We start from the raw sequence: 24,819 nt of genomic DNA, 5'->3' as shown, positions 1-24,819 counted from the left end.
ATGGCACTCAGCACTGGCTCAGCATGGGATATGAATGATAGTTGGGTGCACACCAGCAACTCCAGGATGTAATTTTTCAGAGTGCTCAGCATTTTATAGCACCATTCAGAACTCCCCAGAACTCTGTGACATGGAGCTTTCAGTCCTGCAGGGCAGAATCGCAGTTTGTCTCAGGCTCTGGTACCACCCTGCAGCACTTCACCCACATAAGATGCAGTCTTGTTCCCCAGACAAATCCCTTTATTGCATAACTGTACTTCACTCTTCAGGACTGTTCATTTTCTGCTAAGAACATCCCATGCAAGTATATAATTAAACAATACAGTGCACAAATTCACAGCCTGTTAATGCTCCTGCAGCTTGGGCTACTCTTGAGTTTCTCTGCTACCTATGCCATCTTTCTTTTTTTTTTTTCTCCTTCATAGAGACAAATAAAAAAAATATCCTTTGGATATGAGGAAGCCTGCAGGTAAATTTCAAGCTCTTCACTTGAAGCAGAGAGACTGAGGATTTCTTCATAACACTGTTGCAATTTATCTGCCCTCTTCAAAAAAAGGCTGAACAGCCTCTATGGAGAATTTCAGAGTAAATAAATAAAATTAAATGCTTCTCAGGCCACTGTTCAACACAGAATATTTCATCCCAAATGCTTTGGCAAAAGCAGAGGAATCTGAAACAGGGTCATCTCCTGGAAAGTGTCAGGCTACTGAATTCACCTTTAATTAGAGAGCAGCATAACTTCTCTGCTTTACAGTGATAAATAGGGTGAGCTGAGGACACACCTCATTAGCAGCGTCTATTTTGTCATATTAAATCAGGACATTGTTCCAGTACATGACAAGAGCCAAGTCACTTACTTGGCAGACTTCAGCCTTTTGGAGGAGGAGAAGCTTCCCAAAGTATTTGTGACTGTCCCTCGTTATCTTTAAAATTTTCAAAAATAATTAAAAAACCCCATCATGACAAGGAAAGAAGCTGTACGTAGTGAATAATTTCCAAAATACATAATTCTGATTGTCGGTATTAGGGCTTCTAAATTAGCCCCCCACTGATGTTAGTGAGGATAATAGCATTAAATATATGGATTTTAGCTCTCCATACTATTTGCCAGTTAACTTTGTATGCATGTGTCCTGGGGTGACAGACACATGAACTTATAAACACTGTGAATGCAACTCTCAAAGGATTTTATGGAGCTAAAATTCCTAATTCTTACCACAACCTAAATTTCTCCCTGCTCTAACTTTGCCTTTTAAGGACCTCTGACCAGACTTAGAAGTGATTAAAGCATATGAGAAACTCCCAATGATCCTGCAATCTGGTTTTGCATTTCATTAAAAATAATCAAAATTCAAAACATCACTGGGCTGTGTAATCTCTAAATACTGCCTGGCTAAGTTTTGCTCCTTTTAGCACAGAACTGAGAACAGCAAAGTCCTTCAACACCTGTACCCTTTATCCTTTTGCATCCAAAACTTCCCTTCCTACTTCAAGAAGTCTCTCCGCACCACCCCTCACATGCATAAAACCCTGCTGATGTTATTACATGACATTAGGATGGTTTCTGGCATTTTCTGGTGGGGTACTTCCCTTCCAAATTTGCAAGGTTGATCCTTCAAGTGACCCTGCATGGAAGCAGAGCTCTGGAGAAAGCTGTGGACAGAAGTGAAGACTCGAGGAATACAAATCTTACAAAGAAGGCTTTTGAAAACAATGCCAATTTTAGCCCCACCCCATTTTGTACCAGTACAAACGTCAAACTGGGCTACTGAAGAAAAAAAAAAAGGCTCCCAGCAGCTGTGTAAAATGATGACTGATTGAGAATGGGTTCGTAGATTATCTGCTGTTTTCTCCTTAATGAAGCATCTTACTGGTGCTGACAGTTCCCACTGAGTGAAAATGACATAGTACAATTTTACCAGCAGGATGGTGTGACAATGGTGTTTGGTTAAGTTATGCTGTAGGAATGCATGAAATGGTGAAGGAAACGGATGGAGGGGAGGCAGGGTTTGCCCTCTTGTAGCCAAGGAGGAGGTGGCTTGCTTGTAAATTCATCTCAACTCCACAAAGACCCAAGACCCAAATGGAGTGACATCCGCTCCTCACAGCTTTCCCTGCTGAAGGCCAACACCTGCTAAACAGGAAACAATACCTGCAATGGGTTCAAAAAGGACCCCTACACCTTGCAGGAATGGGGTGTATATCCCTAATACAAGGTGGGAATTCTTCAGAGAAATTATGAGAAGTCAGTTAAAACTTCCATCCTCTCTAAGGGTTGTGGGAATCCAGGGCATCCCTCTGGCTGCCCTGGAAGGTCTGGGACCCTGGCAGGGGGTCAGGAACCCCCTGGACAGAGCCCCCAGAGACACTGTCTGGGATCTCTGTCCATGGAAAAGAGTTTTCAATCTTACAGGATGAATTACAAGCTCTGAGTGTTTGATATGAGTAATAATTAAGTGTGGCACGGGTGCAAAAGTAAAATTTTAGGATTCTAGATTAGGGGTCCAAAGGGCACAAGATGGAGGAAATTGGGTGTGACTTGTCCTTTTTCTCCTTCTTCATGCCCTCCATGTTTCACTGTGGTGTTGGCATTTTTCTGTTGGTTTAGGCTGGGGACACAGTGTTCAACGTAGGTGACAGATATTGGCACATTATTGTAAATCCAGCCCAGGGAGTTTCTGGTATTTAATGTTTGTAACATCCCACTGAGGGCAGAGCCCCACACGCTGCCCTGCAGGACAGAGCTGGGCAGGGCAGCAGAACATGTTAGAGATAAACAGAATAAACAACCCTGAAACCAGCACAGACCAATTATGGCTTCTGCTTTGGCAGCGGGGCAGAAAGACAGAGACTTTCTACAATCTCAGAATCATCAATACCTCAGATTCTGACAAAGGATCAGGACACAAGAGCCCTGTGGGGAAAGCAGGAGTTCACCAGAGCTGTGCTGTATGTGTGGTGAAGCAGCTCTCTTATTCCCAGGAACACTGGGAAGCAAACCAGAATCACAGAATATCCTGAGCTGGAGTGAACCCACAAGGATCATCCAAGTCCAGCTCCTAGCCCTGCACACAGGACAGCCCCAAGAATCCCACCCTGTGCCTGAGAGCATTGTCCAAATGCTTCTTGGAGTCTGGATATTTCTGGGTTTTCCTAATATACAGTTCTAGACGATCTGCAGAGGTTCTCTGAGTGAACAGCATGCAAAATTACTGTACTGTCACACATTTTTCACTGGTGTTTCATGCATTAGAAACAAGAAAACAAAATATCCACAACGTACAGCAAGCCAACTCCAGGCTTTGCTAAAGCACAAACCAAGGTGGGTCTCCTGGAAAAAAGCCACCAATCCCTGCTTATGGACAAGAACTTGGACAGCATGTCAAAGAGCTGTTCTTGCACTCCCTCTGACCACAGGAGGCATGCAAGGTGACACAGCAGGCTGAAAAATGCTGCAGGCATTGTAATTTGTTTTCTCAGAGGAGCTCAGCTCGGATGAAGCACATGTTTGCCAGTGAGGTCATGCTTTTCACCCCATTTGCAGCTGGGACAACTGGGGAGCAAAAGAAGGTCAGATTTGCCCCAGGTTCCCCTGTGAGTCAGTGGCTCTCGTGGGATCAGGGTTCAGGAAGCTCCTGGCTCAATATTCCTTGGGCTAAGCCCAGACCTTCTGTATCAGCCTCCTGCTCTCCCCTTGGCTAAACAAAGATTGCATGTGGGAACTCTGTCAAAATAAAACCATTTCTTCTGGCACAGGCTGTTTTTCTAGCTCCAGTGAGTTTCTGACTCCTTCTTAAGAACTTCATGGTGTTATCACTCAGGAATCCTCTTGAAGTCATGATGGACCTAAGCAATAACAATTAATTAAACAGAAGTGATTTGAACACAAGCTTACCAAAAAATTGGATAAAATATAAAACTAGCCATTCCACTTTTTTTTTTATTCTTGAACTTTATGTACACTTTTCTTTGACTGGTATCAGCTACTTATGAAAGAAAAATAATTAAAAAAAATAACTCTCTCTTTTAAATCTCCAGCCCAGAGGCAGGTTTTAATATTTCGGGCTTAAAAGAGTTCTTCAGACTCAATGAAACAATAGTCTGGAGTGCAGCTTCTTCTCAGGAGCAGACATTAAAAAAAAAGGCCCAATAAGATATTCACCCACCAGAGCTGCAGACTTTACACAAAACAAACCTGTGCTGAGCTGGCTTATTGTAATAGACTTGTGGGAGATCACAGACTCATCACCCCTATCAGACAGGCAATTCCCAGGCAAGGCTCTGCCCAGGCAATCCTGAGACCACTGTGTCCACACAGACTTAAATAATCATTAAAAAGATGTGGCCTTGGAGGTCCACAGTGCACCAATTAATGGGGCATGTAGAAGAGAAATATTCATTTTAATGAAGAAGCAGGAGATGGTGACACCTATTTCACACCTGTTCAACTCAGGAGCTTGGAAAGAACATAATTCACAGCAGCTCACAGTAAATGAATGAATCTGTGGGAGTACACAGTGCAAGAATGAAAAAATTGCATTGTCTGCTGCATGGGAAGTCTCCCCCACAAAAACTACATTATTGGATTGGTATTATCTAGCTGCCAAGGAGGAAAGCAATCCCTACTTTACCTGCAGTCTGGAAGGCTGGAGGCCCTGGCTGAACACTGAATTTCTTTTAGGATCATAAAATCAGAGATCACTTAGATTAGTTGGAAAAAACCATTGTGCACAACCATAAACCTAACACTGCCAAATCCACCACTAAACCATGACTGTAACATATTTTTTGATAATGACTGCTGTGAAATATTAGGCAGAACACAGAGTTTTACAGTTTGCTTTAAGCACCATGTCTGCTGCAGGTGGACCGATGCTATATTTTATATAACATTACAAGTTAATAAAAATATTACTGGGCAAGCCAAGAATTTTTATTCAAAATTTTAATCAACAACCTTTTAGATGTTTGCTTTTTGAGGCATCAGTTTAATTTTCTGCCCCACCTTCAGCTCTTGTGAAGACTTTGCTTTGTCTGCCCACCTTTCCCCTTAATCACAAGGGGTATGCTCATGAAGGCTTAATTTGAGAGCTTTTGCAAGAAGAAGTTAAGATAGAACTTTGAAAAAAAAGGTTCAAAGAGGAGGAATCAAGCAATTTTCCTGATGTATGTCAGCAGAGAAGACTTGGATGAGTGTATTCTCTGTTATTTTTTGTTGTTTTAAGAAAGCAAATCTGCCTAATTACGATTACCTGGATATTTGCCTAAACTTCATCTGTCATGAAAGAAACCTAATATGAGACTCACAACCTCCACTGTTTTTCTCATGTGGCTGTGAGACTCTGTGCCCTTGGCAAGGTATCCCCCTTGAAATGAAAGGCTCCAGGAGATTTGTAGCTGTCAGGTCTGAAGCTTGTCTTTATCTGCTTTATCTTGACAGCCTTGAAATCAAAGGGCTGCATGTTCAGCAGAACATGGCAAAGGAAAGACTGCTGTCTTTAGTTACTTTTGAGTGTACACAAAATGAGCACATGTGGTAAAACAAGGAGTGGGAGGATTTTTTTGTCTCTTCTGCGGACATCAAAAGACTCCTTTAAGTATCACACACACTGTTCTCAGTTTCATTTGTTACTGAAGGAGTCAGAATCAGAGTTTGCTGTAAGTTAGACATGGTATTCCTTCCTCAGTGGCCTGCAGCTCAAACACAGCTCAGGCTCTGAATGAGCAGCTCCAATCCATCCAGAATTCATGGGATTCTGATTTATTTCAATGAACTACCTAAGCAGAGATGCCAGGAGCAATACTTCACTTCTAAAATTTTTTTTTACAGAAAATTATGCTCTCTAATGCATTTTGCTAATGGTGCTCATGACACTTTTGTCCTCAGTGGTGACAGAGGCCACAGAATGATGCCATGCTGGAAAAGATCTGCTACCAAACTCATTACTTAAAATATGAAGAAAATTCTTGGCTGTGAGGGCAGAGAGGCCCTGGCACAGAAAAGCTGTGCCTGCCCCATCCCTGCAAGTGTCCAAGGCCAACTTGAAGCAACCTGGAATAGTGGAAGGTGTCCCTGCCCATGGCAGGGCGTGGGATGGATCATTTCTAAGGCCCCTTCCAAGACAAACCATTCCATGATTTTCTAGTTTTAGTTTCTGTGCAGCACCTTGGTTTCAGGCATCACACAGCCCAGCTGTGGAGGATGTTGTGATACCTCCTCATTACCACAGAAGATGATGCTGAGCAGAGACCTTGAAAGGGCATCCTGTGCATCCCTCTGCCTTGGGCTAGGATCAGCATCCCCTGAGCCACAGCTGCTTTAGCCAGATGGCTCCTGTGAACCTCCAGAATAGGAGCCTCCCCAAACACCTCACTTCTGCCCTCAACTGTCCTGCTCAGATGATTTTGGCCAATGCTTAAAGCAAATCTCCCCTGCTGCGATTTCAGGCCATTACCCCTTGTGGACATGGGGAATGATTTATTATGCAAATTTCTGCGGCAATTTTTTAAATGTATTTGAAGACTGCTTTTATCCCACCCTTTGGCCTTTCCTCCCCAAAAGTCACATGTGAAAGATAAAAGGAAACTAATGAACAAAGGTTTAATTAGCTCCACTCAGCAATGCTAAAGCTATAGCCTAAAAATAAAATACTTGGAAAGAACATCAGTAAACCGTATTAGGACAGAAGGAGTAACTGCATGCCAGAGTGTTTGTGTAACAGAGGAACATTGCAAAAGGTCAAATGGACATTATCACTGAGAAAAAAAAGCTGTATTGCCTCTTTTTTTAAAAGTAAGTTTCTCAAGATTGATGGAAAGAACAAAGACAAATATAATTTAAAATGCTAGACCCATGTAACTCCCACTGAGCTGAACTGGAGCTTTGCCTGCTTGAAGGCTGCAGGAAGGCTGCTTTTGTACTTGAGGACCAGATCAAAACTCATGAGACTCTAAATCAAAACTCAGGTTTAATTCGTGGCTTTCCCTGGGATTCCCTTTGTGATTTGGGGAAATTTCCTATTGATAAAACAAGCAGTAGGTCCACTTAGATCCCCGTGAACTCTTCTCATTTTTCTTTCATAGATGGCAAACTGTTTAGGGTGTGGTATGGTTGTGCCAAAGCACAGTGGGAATCCAGCACAAACTTCTGACCATGACTGTACCTCAAAACACAGCACCAGGCTGCAAAACATGGGTACATCCCATCACAAAATATGTCAAATGTAATTCCAGCTGACTGACTGTGCCTGTTGCTGATGCTAGATCATGCTGATCTTCACTTGTTTATAATTCAGCATTGTCAAAGTAACAAATCTCTGATTCAAACGTCCAGAGTATTAAGAATGCAAATCTCATTGTTTTTGCTTCCTGATGGTTATTTTAATAAGGGACACATGGAGAAGCAATGTAGTGCTGCCCTATGAAAGACATTAAATAATTGTTAAGATTATGAGCAATCTCAGGCTCTTTAATGCTCTCCTCCACATGTCCCCAAGAGGCAGGGAAGTGCATGAACCAAGGAAATATCATTTTTTTGCAGACAGCTGGCTGCTGATAACAAAGGCTTGGAGAATGCCTACATACTGTTCCTAAGTTCAGACAGAGCTGTGGAGGTGTAGTTGAAGGAGCTGCTAGAAGTAAAAAAGAAGCATCCATATGCCACAACACGGTGATGAGTTCAGGAAAGAATCCTGAGAAGGGGTTATTTTTGAGAAAATGAAGCTACTGCTGTCCCAACTGACAGCAGCATGTCCTCTGCTAGAAAATAACCAGATATGGATTTACTGTTGGTGGCTGGATGTCTTGGCAGGCTGTGATTTCAGAGTAATATTTATGGCAGCACTGCTCCCCTGTATTCTGAGCAGAAACTGGCTTAACTGGCTTACCACATTCAAAGTTAGAAGGTTTCTTTCTGGTTTTTTGTTGCATTATCCTAGTTTTTTTTTTCCATTTGACATTGGAGACAAGCTATTACTGATTTTCCTACGTACAAGCAGGACAAAGTTTAGGTCCTACCTTATCAAACTTTATATATAAAGATCTCCACCTCTTATTGCCAGCTAATCAGTTGTACCAAGAATTTGGCTGCATATACTCCTTCCTGTGCTCTCCTTTACAGGCCTGTGGAGGGTTTGCCTGTTGCTGCTTGTCCATTCTCCCCCCCTCGAAAACTATTGGTCAAAATCCATCTATTTTATCTGGAAGAAATAAAACAAACATCTCCCACATGATGTGGCAGAAACCCTGGCAACAGAAGCAGCAGGTTTGTTGTGCAGCAAAGCTGCTTTTTGGCTTCCTGTGCACCAATCCTGGGCTGTGCATCCTCCTCTGTCGGGTTGAGCTGCAGTTCAATTTACTTTGGTTGCCTTCCAGAGAAAGACTCTGAGCCTGGAAAATGCTATTGGATCCTTCAGAGGGAAAGCAAGAGCGTTCAGATCCCCTGGAAGTCACAGTGAGGATCAAGTCCATGCTAAAGATGCTGCATCTGCTCCCATGCACAAAAACCACTGAGTGACTCTGCTTCAGCCAGTAGCTCACCTTGACCTTCCAACTGACAGGAAAAAACATTTCGGGCTCAGAGCATCCCCTCTGACTGAAGAACTGAGCCACTGTAAAATTAAAGCTACACCCTGCCCACAGGACAGGGGGAACTTGGAGATTTCTGGACTGCAGGAGGAAATCTGGTCTCCAAATAAAATATAGCAAGGTTTTCCCCAAAGTGCTTAACTAAAGGGTATTGATGCCACACTTTTATTTTTCATCCTTTTTTGACCTTTGATTTAATATAAGTACTCAAGCAATTTTAGCTGTTTTCTTCTCAGCTTCTCCCACTTCAGGCCACACACACAAAGATCATTCTGTGACTTGACACCCCTCCTTTCTTAAAAACTTCTGGTGAGGAGGAAAAAAAAAGAGGATGTTATTTTAAACAGCCTCAAACTAGAGGTTTTATGTCCATTAGGCTTCTTATTTATTCACTTCAATTCATGCCTTTTTTACATTGAAAATTATAGTTTTAAGAGATTCTTGTAAATGCCTTGGTATGAAAATGGCCTTTCTCCAAAATGTGCTTCTAGATCACTAAAAATAATTCACTTTTGCTTGTATTTTCTCTGTGTGGAATTCAAAGTAACTACGTGAGCGTTTGCTGCTCATCCCTATCTTTATTGATCTGTGTTCTTTCATTTTTACTCTACCTAAAAATGTATTTATTGCTGATAAAATGGCAGGAAAGACAATGCTCTCTTCTTCACACACCAGATCCATCAAGAAAAGGGCTCCTCACCCAACCCTGCCCACTGCCCCTCAGAAGAGACATCACTTCTGGGTGCAAGGGATACCAAGCACTCTGGCTTTGAATGACAGGTTAAGTTTCCCATTTAACACATCCCAGACTTGTGATGGCTCATTCACAGCATCCACATCCACATCTCATGTGAATCTGTCTTTCTACACTGCTGTAGCTCTCTCTAAATTCACTAAATTAGTGATTCCAGAGGACTTTTTCTTTTGTTGTGACATCACTGTTTACTAAAACAAAATTTCTGCTTTGGAGACTCATCCTGCCACAGTATTTGATGCTTTCATGCAATGCCTGAGTGTACATACTTCTCATGTACTAGTGATGCAATTATTTTGCAGAGCTATAGGAGAAGCAGGGTTAGGATCACTTGTCACTGAAGAGTGAGGTCATTTTCCATCCTTGGTGACCTCTGTTTCCTCAGCCATATGTATAAGACACTCAAATCTCAGGCTCCACCTGCAAACTCCTTGAAAATGGAACCACTGCAATGATACTCCCAAAGCAAACATTACTATGGTTTGGCACGAGGTACAAGGCAATTCAGCAGCTGGCTCTCTGTGAAAGTTCTCCTTTCCTTGTTATTTCCTTCCAAGAATATTTTTTTAATAAAAGAAAAAGAAAGCAACACTCTCCCACTTTCAAACTGCTGTTCACTCCCCAAAGCGAACAGATCTTATAGCAAATGTGTTTCCAGTAAACACAGTTCACAAAACATCAGTAAATTAAACATGATCAAGATGGCAGCATCTCTCTAGAAGGGTTATATCATGACATAATAAATAATAACTAATATCCCAGAACATAAACTTTCTTCTGGCACTAATTCTATTTTAAACCCTTCTGAAGGGTACATGCAAAGCTCCTAATTTAACTGCTGTCCACTGACATGGAAACTGAAACAAAGCTAAATAGGTTTTGTGACCAAACCTTTATCACATAAATATTATTTCACTTATTACAGAATTTAAACTGAATTTCTGTACACTTACAAAGATACTGGAATTATGTTGGGTTTTTGTCACAAAAGCTTTTCTCTCCAGGTAATATAAAGAAAAAAGCTTCCTAACAGCAGCGGGTGCAACAAGTTGAAAAATGTGACTTATTTTCCAATAAATAAGCATATGCAAATTACAATAGATGGGCCAAAAGCTTTCTCAGGAGGGCGATACATTGACATCTCTGAGCAGTAGCAGCAGCCTTTGAATTTTCACTTCAAGTGCTGCTTAGAAAGGCCACTGTCAGGGAGGAAACACCTACTGTGCGCCTTCCCCTGCCTTCTGATCCCTTATTAGTTAACCCTGAAGTGCATATGTACACAGCCCTAATCCCCAGGCGGGGCTCTGGGCCGGGGGAAATCTGGAATTAATTGCAGGGTATTTTGGTTCCTAATGCAGCTGTTGGGAGTGTTTGGCTTGGCAGGGGAACAGAAAAGGCACCGCATACCAATTTCGTGAGCCACCGTAAAAGCTGCGTGGAGGCCGTCGTCTTCAATCACCGCGCAGCTGCGCTCGGGGGAGCAGATGGTCCCAACGTCTGCCATTCCCAGGGTATCACAGGAATGATGCCCACATAAATCCTGCCCAGGAAGGGAAAAAGAAAAATTAAAAAAAAAAGGGAAAATAAAAATCATTACAATCAACTTTTACACCCAGCGGTAACAACCGGTTAAAGGCGCCTTTGCCAATGGCAGGGCCTGGATGAAAATGTCAGTGTAAAGTTCCAGCTAGAGATACTAAAAGCACAGCAAGGCAATCCCTGGTAAGGTCAGCGGGAGTATTTCCATGGACTTTAACAGGTTTTGGATATGTTCTGCAGCTAATTTTTGTTAGTTGAATTTGTATTTCTGTGATGTTCACACTTGCATTGAGATAAGTACTCAAAAAATGCTGTGGAAGCATTCCCTCACTGACAATAAAACCAGAAAATTATCTTTATTTACAGAAGGTAAACCAAGGCCCAGAGAAAGCTTCAGCTTCCTGATCAGTCCTTGAACCAGAGAACACCTTTCTGTTCTGAAACCAATCCTATATTCTGAATTAACAAAAATGAGATTGCTACATGTGAAACCTTATTCCACATCTGCCAAGCAGTACAATTACTAGTGTGTTACCCAATAATATACCAAGTATTTTGCAATTATCAGAGATTGCTGAGAGTCAGTGATATGAGAGTGCAAAATCCCAACAACTTAACCACTTCTCCCACATGCAGATAGATAGGTGCTACCAGGCAGGTAGCATCAGGTTTTGTCTTTCAGCTTTGGTCAGACATTGTGTTTTTCTCTCCAGCAGTAATTTCTCCATGCTTCTGTTGAAGCAGAGGGAAGAATATTAGTGTGCATGTGCATATATACACATTTTTTGGATGAGAAGGAAAAGCAGAGGCCATGCCATTTGTAACACTTCAACATTTCATTTTGGTTGAATGAAATTGTCATTTTCAAGGCATGACAAATGTTATTATCAAAATGATCAAAGAGCACTTTTCCCCTTCATTTTCAAGATTCTCTTCTTCCCTTCAGATCTCTTTCTACAAGGGCTTCCTTTTATGAAGCCTTTCATAATTAATCCACATGAATAACAGACACCTTGTAGGAGGCTTCAGAGCAACAGTGTTCACTGATTATGACAGGTTAGGCAAACCTGGAAAAGCACAGGATTCAAATCCCACTGAAGTCAAAGAAAGCCACACCTAGTGCACAGATACTGTGACAGAGCATCTCTTTACAAACACACAAAAAGAAAGAAAAAAGGTGTTTTTTTCCCAACAAAGATAATTTTCAAGCTAAAAATATAAATCAGTATTACATATATGGAGGAGAAATTTCTGGCTCAGTTTTGGCTTCCAAGAAAGTGTCATTGGGACAAGAAGACACTGTCTTAAGCTCGATGTTTTGGTTGCACATTGAGGAAGAATTTCTTCCCAGAGAGGGTGATTAGATATTAGAAGGGGCTGCCCAGCAAGGTGGTGGAGTCCCCAGACTGGAGGTGTTTAAGTAAAGACTGGATGTGCTATGGTCTAGCACAAGGTGGTTAGACTCAATGGTCTCAGAGGTTATTTCCAACATGATTGATCCTGTCCTTCTGTGATGGAGCAATGTGACCTGAATCCACACAAGCAGCTGAACTGAATTCTCACACAAGTACCAAAAAGCAAATAAATCAGACAGAAAGCAGCTTACTTAGGAGGGCTAGACAGGTTGAGAGTGCCAAAACAGTATAAACTCTGTTAATTCAGGCTTTGTCTCTGCATGAGATTCTATGTCACTCGGTCTTTTCTTATATTTGGGTGTCATTATTACATAGGTACTGACATCAGTGCTGCTTCCAGCATGGCACAATAATGCCAGCAGCACCCAAATGCCTCATGCCACTCAGGATTTACTCCCATTTGCACACAAGAAGCAGCTACACTGGGAATTTACACCAGCAGACACAACCAGACTTCAAAACTATTCACTAAGTTTGTTACACAAATGTAACTAAAAAAATAAAATTTTTCTAAGCAGGCAATCTTGTAAACTTTCACAGAGCTAATTCTAATGGGATGTGTGGAGCATGGAACATTAGGGCAGAGATGTCACCTCTCACCTCAGCATTTCAAAAGCTGTGCACAGGACTGCATTACAATGTCTTCCCTAGATCAAGGCTGGTCCTAGAAAATCCCACAGCTGGAAAGACATGATTCTGCAAACTGCTGATATGCCAGATCACCTAGCTCCTCCAGTTCCCCATGGACAGCTGGCAATCAGGTGTCCTCAGATGACGTGGGACCAGCCATCCCCAGAAAGGAGAAGAGTGCCCACTCTGGGGTCAGAAAGTGTGGGCAGTGCTCCAGCAAAGCCCTGGTCCCTCAGTCCCCCGTGGCCACCTCCCTGTGGCCCCCCAGCAGCTGGTGTGGGAGTTCTGTGGCCGCTGCCAAATCCCAGCTGGGAAGCAGCAGAGGGGCTTGTCAAGGATTCTGAGAACAAGGTCAGGAAATATTTTCTGGCATCAGCTCCTTTGTCAGAAGCTGTTATGAGGATGTCTGTGGGTTGCCCATCTGTTGCTAGAGCAGGGCATGCCATGGCTGTGCTTTGAGCAGAGCATGGATTGAGCATCCTGGTTTTCCCTGCCAATTCCAGCCCTTGGTGGCTGCCTGAGGATGCTCATATGCAGCCAAGGCTGACATTATCAATAATCATTTAGGCAGATTACTGAGGGCTCCTCTATGTTGTCATTGTCTCATTCACTGCTTTACTTCTCCTGCCTCTGTATGATTTGAACTGGAATATATTTCTATTCAAAGTACATACTAAAACCAGAACTGCAGCCTTTCAAGTGGCATCTCTGAGACAAGTATTCTGAAAAGTTTCCTTTTGGGTCAACTCACCAATACCAGCTTGACTGCAAGTGATGTTACTGAAAATCCTGTTTAGCCATCAAACACTGGCTATGGATTATTCATTACCAGAATCAATAGTTACATTTGTTTTTTGCTTTCCTGGGCAGTCCTGGAAAGCAGTCTACTACTTTCATGAAGTAAACTTTCTGGGAGTACAGTAGAAGGTTTTATTTCCCTGGAAAATATGTTAACTTTTTGTTAAAAATAGGCTTCAATGTAATTACGCAATCTTAAAAAATCTGTGTGGGTAGCCTCAGCTTTTCATACTCTGAATAAAGCATGAGGAAAGAGGGGACTCGTGATACATAAAATCAGTTTCTAATGATTACTTCACTCTGGGTTTTTTAAATTCTACTAGAAAGTTAATCAGCTACTCAGATCTGGATGCTCAACTGCCTTGAAACAGTGGCACCAGTGTAAAAGAAAGTTTTTGATATTTCTAAAGAAGGAAAGCAGCTCGGCCCTTGATTTACTTTACAGTAGTTTCAAAACATAAGAATGACAAGGAAATGCATTTGCTGTGCAGGAGGCAAGTGATGTTAAGACTCAAACTTTGGCAAAGGCTTAGTAAAACTAAGCTGTACATCACAAGTCTAGTAGTTAATTAGACAGCGCATTAGAGGCCAGGTTTTCTTGGCATCCTAAATCCATCAGGAACAGCTGGCTGACTGCCATGTATACATGGCCTTGTTGTGAAGGGAGGTAGGTAACTATCACCATGTCCTGGCTGGAGCAGGGAGTTCATTTCACCTGAAATGTGTTCTACAGTAGGTTTCAAAACAAGAATAAACTGTTTAGTGAAACCTGGTATTAGGTCAGAGCCCATTGACCAGATCCAAAACGCAATGTGAGCACCAACGTGGACACTTTGGTGGGATTTAAAGACAGAAAAACATGTCCTCAGGTCTTTTGAGCTACCTACCCCTCACAGGGCTTGTAGTTTGGGATCCTGTGGGATCCCAAAGTGCCACAGTTCCACAGTCTGGAACGGCTGGGCACTCAGCAGATGTTTCATTCAGATGTTTCTCCACCTCTTGCCCTGAGGTAACCGACACTACAGCGCTTCTCAGACCAGAATGAGAGGAACCCACAGGATGAGGCTTTGTGCAGGCCAAGCTGCACATCACCTTCTTGTGAAGCACAGCTAAAATCTTTACAGTTCTGTTAACTTGTTCTTCTGGTCCCTTTGCAACAGCTCATCAGCTCAAGCCTTTTCCCAGTAAGAACGTGATCCAGCTACAAATTCCTTCCAGGGACGAGGCCAAAAAGAAATATCTTTCTTCGGAGAGCGCTTTATGGTCTACACCAGGCTCCTGCCAAGCTCACAGGGAGCTGTGGCTCCTCCTGGAGCAGCCCCTGAGCCCAAGGTTTCCCTAGCCCAGGCTGCAGCTCAGGTGCAGTCAGTGAAGGGACCCAATTTTTGCTCCCTGCTGCTCATCCCTTTTCTTTCCCACTGAACAGCCTGTGGTAAATCACAGAAACAGTTCCTCTCCGTGCTTGAGGAACCCAGACCACCTTGCTCCAAGCGCTGCGCTCCACTCAGTGGCTTCAGCTCATGATTCCTCTCGTTCTCACCATATGAATTACTCACTAAACAGTGACAGACCTTTGGTCAGAGGGGTGGAAAGTTTCCTTAACACCTGGAACAGCTTACAACCTCCTGGTTAAGGACATCTCCTGGGAGGTGGGCCATACAGACCTAAAATCCCTGCAGCAGAGGAAGGAATTAAGCACGACTTTCCAACTTCCTGCAGCAGTGTTCCCACCGCAGGCCTGGGCAGGGAGGGTGGGGTGAGGTGGTGTTAGGAACACACACATCCACCCTCCCATGAGCTCCTCTGCAAAGTGGGTGAACTTTCACTGATGTCACAGCAACCTAGAATGGCACACGTGGTTTAAAATGTCATGTTCACATAAGCAGAAAGGATCCTGGGTGAGGAAAGGCTCATTGGGCTACTGCTCTGTCCTCCCCTGGCCATTATTTTGAGAGGGTGGCCAAAGCCTGGTTACCTTCTGAGGAAAACCACAATGGTGATACCTGCCAAAACAAAACCCAAATGTAATTTCCCCAGTAGTTTAGTTTAAAAACTGAGGTGATTTGCTTTTGGGGTTTATATGATAAATATGAGCCTGGGGCTTCAACATTTGAAGAAAAAAAACCCCAACCCACAGCAGTTATGCAAACTACAGGTTATTTAAAATACTGACAAAATGCACATAAAGCATTTGGAAGGAGGAGTTGCATGGGGAGGAGAAGTTTCAGTTATGAAACTGGTGAGTGATGATCAAGAAAAAATGTGTGATTTAACCTGCCTAAGCCACAGTTCCTTTGTGGGAAAACTCCACACCATCTCTCCAGATGAGGGTAATTCAAACTTCTTCTCTATCAGTTATGTCCCACTTTGTTTTTCTTAGGGACATTATTTAAATGTATCTGATGTGCAACAAAGCTGGTGAAAACACTATGAAACTGGTATACACATCACACTACAATTTCTTCAGATTAATAATAATTAACAGTGAAATATATTGTATTGACCATTGGTACAGTGACTTGTTTTACTGCTAGGGCACAATAATTGTTGGGAGATGATAACAGAGAAAAGAAAAAAAATATGAGAAGGAAAGAAGTGGAGCCAAAGAAAGCATGTGCTCTGTGCAGTGAAATTATCATCTACAGAGCTAAGATAATACAAAGCTTGCTGTTAAATTTCAACAGCACTGCCAGATGGACAGTTAAACTAAATCAAACACACCAGCCCCATATAATGACTGTGTAGAAAAAGGCAGGACAGTGGCCTTTGGCTCTAGCATGAACCCTCTGCTCAAGCCAGGCATGATGGTACTATCACAGATGATGCTAACAAGCACGTAGGAAAGGATTTTTTTCTTGCTCCTAATGTCTGTATCTACTGTGAGAAACATCTATTTTAATCTTCAGATGATTCAGAACCGGAGGGAGAGGAAGAGAGCTGGATTTTGTCCAACTGCATTCAATAGTTCACTTAAAATTTAACTAAGGGCCACTAATGAAATAGACTGTATGGATTCTACAGGATAATTACAGAGCAGGCTGGACCTCAGAAAAAGAACAGTGTGAGTTCAACTGCAGTTTGCAAGTCCCATCTAATCTTTTTTGCTACTGTGGCAAACAATCTTGCAAGTGTTTTGTTACACCCATAAAAATCTGAAAATAATCTGCTTCCAGCTCCAGCAAACTGCTCACTATGAAAAAGGCTGAAACAGAATAACTCTAAATTTGCCGTTGACTTCACTGCCACTGAGAACAAGTGATGAAACACTAAATTCTAAATTTGCTGTTGACTTCACTGCCATGGAAAACAAGTTATCTAATCTCCAGGGAAAGCGGGCTTTGCAAGCTCTTCCTCCCTCCTCCCCACCACACAGCCACTTCTCTACAGAGTGGAGGAGACTCACCTGGCCACCAGAATTGCATCCTTGCACCACCATATTCCATGGAGGATGCTCTAGCATTCATGGGCCCAAAGCTTTACAGCTGCTGGCAAGGACTCGACCACAACGTATCAAACAGCAGGGGACCCATGTACTCTCTAAGACTGTTATGGTCAAGCTGCCTTGAGGAAATTTAGAAATATCAGAAAATTATCACAACATTTGGTTACTGTCAAGTCAGACCTCTGCCATGCTTCATCCTGCTCCTCATGGGTCAAAAAAACAGATGGCAACCACTGGAAAAATACACTTCTCATTATCAGATTGAAAAAAATCACTGTGGAACCCAATTAAATTTCTTCAATATTTAGTGACAGCTGATTTCTGTGTCCACATAAGGTTTTCACAATGGCCAGATATGTAACTCTAGTGATCCTTGCATTTACAGAGTAAACACAGGACCCACTGCAGCTAATGGACCCTTGCCATTACTGATAAGCAACACAAAGCCTAAAAACAGCTTTAAGATGTTGCCTGTATCACTCTAAACTGAATTCATGTTCATCTTGATTTACTGTGATCTGCAGGATAATTGCTTTAAAGCCCTTATCCAATTAAATAGAGATTATGACCAGAAGTAAGTGGCTGGTTTAACTCAGAATCAGTGAATTTCCTTCTAATTTTTTTTTACAGGAAGTACTTCCTAGTATGATGATCATGATCACAACCATAATTTGAACTTATATAATATGTGAACCACAACTAATTTAATAATAAAGGAGAGCTACCAATGCAGTCTCAGTCTACCAAAGGTTACTAATATGTTTTTAAAGAAGTAAAGACAACCAAAGAGGATGAAGCAACACTGCTGAATTCTGTCGGGATTCTTCCTGCATATAGGAACTCAAATAAAGCCCTCTTTTGGTGTAAAAAAATAACATCCAATCAAATGTCACTCTGGAACAAAGATAATTATTATATTAGGGATTTGTATGGCACCAGCCATGCACAATGCAGATTCTATCTATACAAAGCCAGTTCCATACAGCTGAGGCCATGCATTCAGCTGACAAACGGTCTGCAAATATTATTCTGTTGACGAAGCTCAAGGTGGCCTCAGTTAGTAAACAACGATGGAAAAGTACCTCACACGTTTGCCCAATGCCTGAAACCCAAGGCACTTAGAAAGAGACATCTGGATGTTCAAAAATCAGCATGACGATATTCAGAGCCCATCAAAACACGCAGCCACGGCTAGGCGTCTTGTAGCTTAGCAACCAACTTCATCCATCCAAAACAGAGTTGTAAAAGCGGTGCTCTCCTGCCAACTGCTGCCACTCTCATTGAAAAGCTAAACTGGAAAAAATCTCTCCTTTAGTTCAAAGCGGGGCTGTTTTCTCCAGGAAACATCTCCACCGCTTTTTCATCCTTTAACCCTTTTCGTGTTTACATTCCACAAGGAACAAATAGATTCATGTTGACATTTCAAGGGTAAGCATATAAAAATCGTGTGGGCTCACACACACTCTCTGCAAAGAACATTATGAACGCATGTAGCAAGAAACTCCAGTCTGGTTCTTAATTCAGTCAAACACTGCCAAACAATGTCCGTGTGCACACAGCAAAGTATTAAAGCAGATTAAGTTGTCCTGAACTGCATTGAGCAGCTAATCCCAGAGTTAAAGCTGTTAAAATGTAAACCAAGAAAACACAAGCCTGTTTTATTTTTCTTAAGAAGCAGCCCACAGCAGCAGTGCAAGCAACATTTGCATCTTAAGAGTGGAAGGAGACCACAGGAACCGTGGTAATTTGTTAATTCTATGCACTATTTACATCCTACAGAGGTAATGCTATGCATTGCTCATGAGTCTTTGAAAGTGGATTACTGATTAGTAGCACCCTCTTATTCTGGCAGGAGGGTGTCCATGCAAAGAATTACAGCTAAGCATCTGTAAAGCAACTGCACTTCAAAGTCACATACTATCTCAGTCCAAATTAACTTAATAATTGACGTTAAGGTTCACAGTCCCCACCCTAGTTTCAGAATTGTCATATAGACCAGGGAAATAAGTGGGAATACTGGCAGAGAGAAACACTCTTCAGAGAGAAGTTACGGATTCTGGCCCAGGCTGAATAAGCCATTAAAAAGATGTTTATAGCAAACCCAAAAACATTCTGACCCAGTCTAGGCAGCCTGCTTTCATTCAGGTTATAGTGATTAAAAAAATGAAAGCTCGCAAATTGCACTGATGGACTTTAAACTGCTAAAAAGGGCTCCTGTTGTACAAGTGATGCCTGACACAGGACCTAATGTTTCAACTATTTACAGCCATAAAAGCAAGCCAGGCGCTTTTTTTCCCCCCTTCTGGAGCAACTCCTTCCACAAACCATCCAAAGCATCCTTTTTGGCAGGCTCCTACGATGTAGCAAAGCCGGAGAACTCAAATGAACGGAAAGTCATGCAGTTATTTTTTTCGTACTTGGGGAAAGGGAAAAAAAGAAAACACCAAACCCAAACCGCTGAAGGGATATTCTTACAGAACTTCATTGCATAAACTCGGCCACATGTCTACCAGAGCAATGTCCCTTAACGACCTCTGGCAATGTAATTAATCAACAACCCAGCGTGGAGCAACAAGGCACGGCTCTGCATGGGCAGCACAAGCAGATCCAACCCACAGCAGATCAGGGCATCCTCTCGGGGGACAGGACAGGGACTGCAGCCCCTTGTCACCAACCTGTCCAGCTCACTCGGCTTGAGCAGCCCTGTTTACCTGCGGTCTGCGCTTACGTCCTACCCCTGAACCGCAAGCGCTGCTGGCTTCCAGCGCGGTGGAGCGATCCTTGCTGGAAACAGCGTCCCGATGTGCTCCACAAGCAAGACGTCTGTGCTCTTAAGGTGCTCTCCACCACTTTCCCTAGCAGCTTTGTTTGGGGACTAATTTAGGCTAGGAGGTGCTATCAGCCCTTCCCGACTGGACCACCTCTGCACAGCGAGAGGAGCCGGGTGTCAAACATCTCACAGGAACAGACAGGACCAAGGCTGAAGCAAAGGGACATTGGGCTGAGTCGCACGATCAAAGTTCCCACCTTTCCACCGGGCTGGGGTCCCAACACTGCACTGGTGAACCCACGGCGGGGGTGACAGCGCAGGGCAGGGGCCATACACAGCTCTCAAGCGCTCCGCCATTCCCGGCAGCGGGTGCCGGTCCCCGAGATGCTGCACTGCCCGACGGACGAGCCGGATCCATGAGCGGGGCGGCAACCACCGGGCAAAGCCGGGCAGGAGCCCAGGCTCGAGGGACATCTCGTCGCTGTCACGGCCATGCCCAGCCCAGGGCCATGCCTACCTCGCGGGTGAAGAGGATGGCGGCATCGTAGTGCTCCTCGTGGTCATCGTCGAGGCGGTTGTGCTGGTGCTGCCACTTGCAGAAGTTCTTGAGCGTGGTGGCGGCGTTCCTGTTGACCTCCAGCCCCTTCTCCTTGTCGCCCAGCGCCACCACCTTCACCACGGCCAGCCGCACGTGGTTCTCCAGGCTGGCGTGCGCGTAGAGCCGGGAGGCGATGGAGGCCAGGGTGAGCAGGTAGTGCTGCAGCCCCTTCCCGTACTTGCGCACCATGGAGGCGTCGGCCACCAGCAGCAGCTCCACCTGCCGGGCCCGGGACACGGAGCGCCGCCGCCGCCGCCGCCGCCCGTCCCCGCCCGCCGGCCTGGCGGGGTCTCGGGTCTCGCAGCTGGTGCGGGCCGGCACCGTCTCGAAGCTGAAGCTCTCCCTGCGGAAGACGTGAGGGGCGCGGGCCGGGCCCTCGCCGTAGATCCGCGCCGCGGCCTCCCCGCGCGGCGCGCGGCGCGCCGGGCGCACGGTGTAGCGGGAGCGGCCCACGGCGAAGAAGCCGTCGAGGCCGCCGCAGAGGTTGAAGACGGCGAGCGAGCGCGGGCTGCCGTCCACCGTGCCGCGGTAGTGGCAGCGCGGCCCGTCGCGCTCCAGGTCGAGCAGGAAGCGCTGTCCCCCGGCGTAGAGCACGTAGCCCGCCCTGCCGCCCCCCGCGTAGGTCGGGTCGAGGCGCCGCACGGCCCCGCGGGGCGGCCCGGGGGCGGGGGGCCGGGCGGGCGGCGCGCCGGGCTCGGCAGGTGCGGGCGGCGGCGGCGCGGCGCGGCCGGCACGGGCGGCCAGCAGCAGCCACAGCAGCGCCGGCAGCATCCTCGCCTCGGCGCGGGGCAGCGGGGCGGCGGTACTGGGAATTGTGGTGGTGATAATGATGGCAAGAACGGGAGCCGGCCGGTGGAGCGGGGCAGCGTCGTTAAGGGATGGGAGGAAAAGGAGAGGTGCGGGGAACGGAAAAAAAAAAAAAAAAAGGAACGACAACAAAAAATAAAAAAAAAATAAGGAAAAAAGTAAAAAAGTTCTCCCTCCCGAAGTCAAGTGTGAGTGGGAGAGAAAAAAATGTCAACAAAAGCAGCTCGCGTGTGAACTTTTGTGTTTCTCTGCAGGGAAGAGCCGGGCGAACATGGAAGGGGGGAGAGAGAGTGAGAGAAAGAGGCAAAAAAAAAAAAAAAAAAAAAAAAAAAAAAAAAAAATTCCCAAATCACTGCTGCCGGGGAGGCAGAGTGAGGAGAGAGGAAAAGGAGGAGAGACGGCTCGGAGCCGGCAAGTAGAGAAGTTTGAGCACTTCCCACTCCTCTTCCACTTCTCTGCTGTAGTCACCGAATCATCACCAGCAGCAGTAGGGCAGGTCTGCTGCGACTCGGCACTTTCTCGGGCTCCGGTGGGCTCCTTTCCTTCTTTTGCCCTCTTTTGTTTTGAAGAGAAGGAGGAGAAGGGGAGAGAAGAAATTCAGGCACCCAAAACCGCCTCGATCGTCCCCGGTGAGATGATTAAAAATGAAAAAAAAAAAGAAAAAAGAAGAAAAAAAAAAGCCCAAGAAGCGGAAAACGTCCTGGATTTCTCTAAAAGCCCCCTCCCTGTATCTTTCCTGTTGTTGTTGTTGTTATCCCCAGTCTGCCGATGTGAACAAGAGGAGAAGGGAGAGAAATGTGAAGATGAGAGGAGGTGGAACAATGAATTTATAGCGGAATGCCATCCTGCAATGGCAATTTCAACAATTCGTCACTGCAGGCTGCCTCTTAAAGGGAGAGCTTCAAAACCACCACTCCCACACTTCCTTCTCATTTAATCAGACAGAAGGAGAAACTTGAGGGGAGGCGGAAAGGGGGAGGGGGGGCGGCGGCTTCGGGGGGAGGAGAAAACCAGCGAGAGTGAGCGGGAGAGAGGAAAGGAGAGGAGAAGAGCCGGGGGAAGCCGGACCACGGCAGAGAGAGACCGGCAGGAGAGAGATGTTTGTGCGTGTGTGAGAATCCCGAGGGGTGTCCCGGACCGCCGGCAGCCACGCTCGGGATGTGCCTGCGGCCGGAGCCGCGCTTACCTCGCGTCCTGCCGGGGCTGCGGCCCGCAGGGCTCCGGGAGGACGAGGAGGAGGAGGAGGAGGAGGAGGAGGAGAGGTCTGTGCCTGGCTCCGGACCCAGCGAGGGACGGCCGCGGGCGGATGGAGCCCCCGGGTGCCGCCGTGTCCCCGGCTCCTGCCCCGGCAGCGCCGAACTTGCCGTCTTTGTCTGCAGCCGGGCTGTCACCGAGTGCCGCAAGCTGTCATCCACCGCCGCGGGCCGTGCTGCCCCGAGCCCCGCGGCAGGGTGGGCGGGGAGGGGGCGATGCTTGCTCTGACCTTCGGCATGGCTTCGGACCCTTAGATCATCCCCCCGCTGTCGCACAGAGCCGCTGGCCCCGTCCCCTCGTCTGCCACCCCCTGCTTGGGGCTCCAGCAGGGACAGGTGACCGCAGTCACCTTTGCGCCTTAGCGTTGCCAATGGAATAGGTGGAGATGGCAAATGGCTCGTTCCCTGCCGATGGCAAATGCCCCGTTCCCTGTGCTGGAGCGGGTCTGGGAAGGTGAGAGCAAGGGGTCCCCTGAGGATTCCGACTGATTTCCCCCTGCTGAGGTCCAGACCCCACACCGACAAACAAAAGTGCTTATTTATCCCATGTTTCCTCTCCACAAAGCAGGACAGTGCCAGGAACAGGTGCTCCTTGGCTGCAGGACTGCACAAAGATGCAGGTCTCCAAGCTCATCCCCATCCTTTCCTCTCCTCTCCAAGCAGCAAATAAACCTCTGACCACTCTGGAAGAAAATGATGTGCACGCCTGTAATGCTTGGCAGGGTCAGGGTGGGTGGTGGGATGCACAGACCTGCCCCTGTCGCTTCCAGGGGCTGCTTTGCAAGTCTACCATTTTTCTAAGGAACAGCTTAACTGAAGGCACAAAAGCTTCAAAAATTAATATTCCTGTGTAAATAATTGCATTAACATAACCCTGAGGTTGTGCTTATGAAATGTTTAACTCACCAAAGTTTTGCAAGTGTTCATTCTTCTTTTTCCATTTTTCTGAAAATGGTGATGCCTGTGAACTACAGTTCACTTCTCAACCTCCTAGTATTTTTTTCCTACATTTCAGTGTTCTATCATCCCCAAAAATTCTTGACTGGAGTCAGTAAGTTTCAAAATTAATAAGAGGCACGTATTAGGAAAGGTCACATTAACTTTTTGGGCATTGGGCCAGGACTATTCAACATTTAAAAATTTAAACATTTTCTCAGTTACTTAGACTCATTATAAAGTTAAAACAGCAGAAAAAAAATTAGAGAGAAGACATATTTTGACTGAAAAAAGAACCTGTAATTTTCTTGGATGGGTTTTACTTTTCCTTTGAGCCTAATGCATGTCTGCTCAGCACCAACAATATTTTTATTGACTTCACTGGGACCTGATCGAGTCCTGGATTTGCAAATATGTCTGGGTCCAAACTCCCAGATACCCCTGGGAGAGGTGCTAGAGATGAGATCTGGGATAAGGAATGTATTTTGGATAACAACCTCAGCACATCTCATTAAAGAAGTGTTAGTTTGTCAATGAAAGGGGATATGGTGCACAAGAGGCCAGTGTAATGTTCTCCCAGGCTACAGCCTAATTCCAACTGTCCAGCCATATAATCTTGGAAAAACAGGAATGCTTAAACAGGCTGGTGATAATTAAATGGTGTGTGTCCCACTGCTCATCTCTGGAGTTGTCTTTGATTTCCCAAGTGACAGAAGAAGTTGGCTGGGCTGCCCTGTTACACCAAGCAAGGATCCAGTCTTTCCAGGAAGGTACAAATTATTTTGTACAAATAACCCCACAGATTAGGAAATCTGTCCTGTTTACATCTCTAAACTGCAATAACTCAGCACAGCAGTGCTGAGAACATCTTTTAGTCTGAGACCCTGGAAGTGTAAGGATAAATCACTAGAATAAATCATCTCTTTCCTCACAGTTTTGTCCTCTTAGCTTCTTTTCACAGTTAAACCACTGCCTTTAAAGAAGAAATCTGGTTAGCATGTCTCAAGTTGTGGATGACACTAAATCCTTGTCAAGCAGTTCTGACCTGGAAATCTCAAGGCTGACCTTTCCCTTCTGAGAGAGAGAGAGCCACAAATCCTCAATTAGCTTTGAGGCACAACACAAATCTTGTACACTTTGGATCAAATTCAATCCTGATGAAAGAAGATGCAATCCTCTGGAGTCTCTGGGAGCTACAAGCTGCTGTCTTTAAAGTTGTGTTTCACCCCCTGAATTTTTCCATGATATCCTTTAGAATCCTGCAGTCTGGGCAGCAGGGGATTCCTGATCC

At 45.1% G+C, this 24,819-nt stretch overlaps 1 protein-coding gene across 1 annotated transcript in view; it reads right to left on the bottom strand.

The window, feature by feature from the left end:
* Positions 1-24,455, bottom strand: part of ADAMTS5 (ADAM metallopeptidase with thrombospondin type 1 motif 5) — a 42,323-nt gene extending 17,868 nt beyond the window's left edge. Inside the window, exons 1-2 of the mRNA XM_085590611.1 lie at positions 20,452-24,455; positions 10,748-10,880 (exon numbers count right to left, since the gene is read on the bottom strand). Coding sequence (XP_085446737.1) covers positions 10,748-10,880; positions 20,452-21,303 — 985 coding nt within the window. The 5' untranslated portion in view covers positions 21,304-24,455. The remainder of the gene's footprint in view (positions 1-10,747; positions 10,881-20,451) is intronic.
* Between the last annotated feature and the right edge of the window lie 364 nt (positions 24,456-24,819).

This window comes from Lonchura striata, chromosome 1 (assembly GCF_050655825.1).
Source record: "Lonchura striata isolate lonStrDom1 chromosome 1, ASM5065582v1, whole genome shotgun sequence".
Lineage (NCBI taxonomy): Eukaryota > Metazoa > Chordata > Aves > Passeriformes > Estrildidae > Lonchura > Lonchura striata.
Note: the sequence above shows the minus strand (reverse complement) of the source record. Positions and strands in the feature narration are given on the sequence as shown.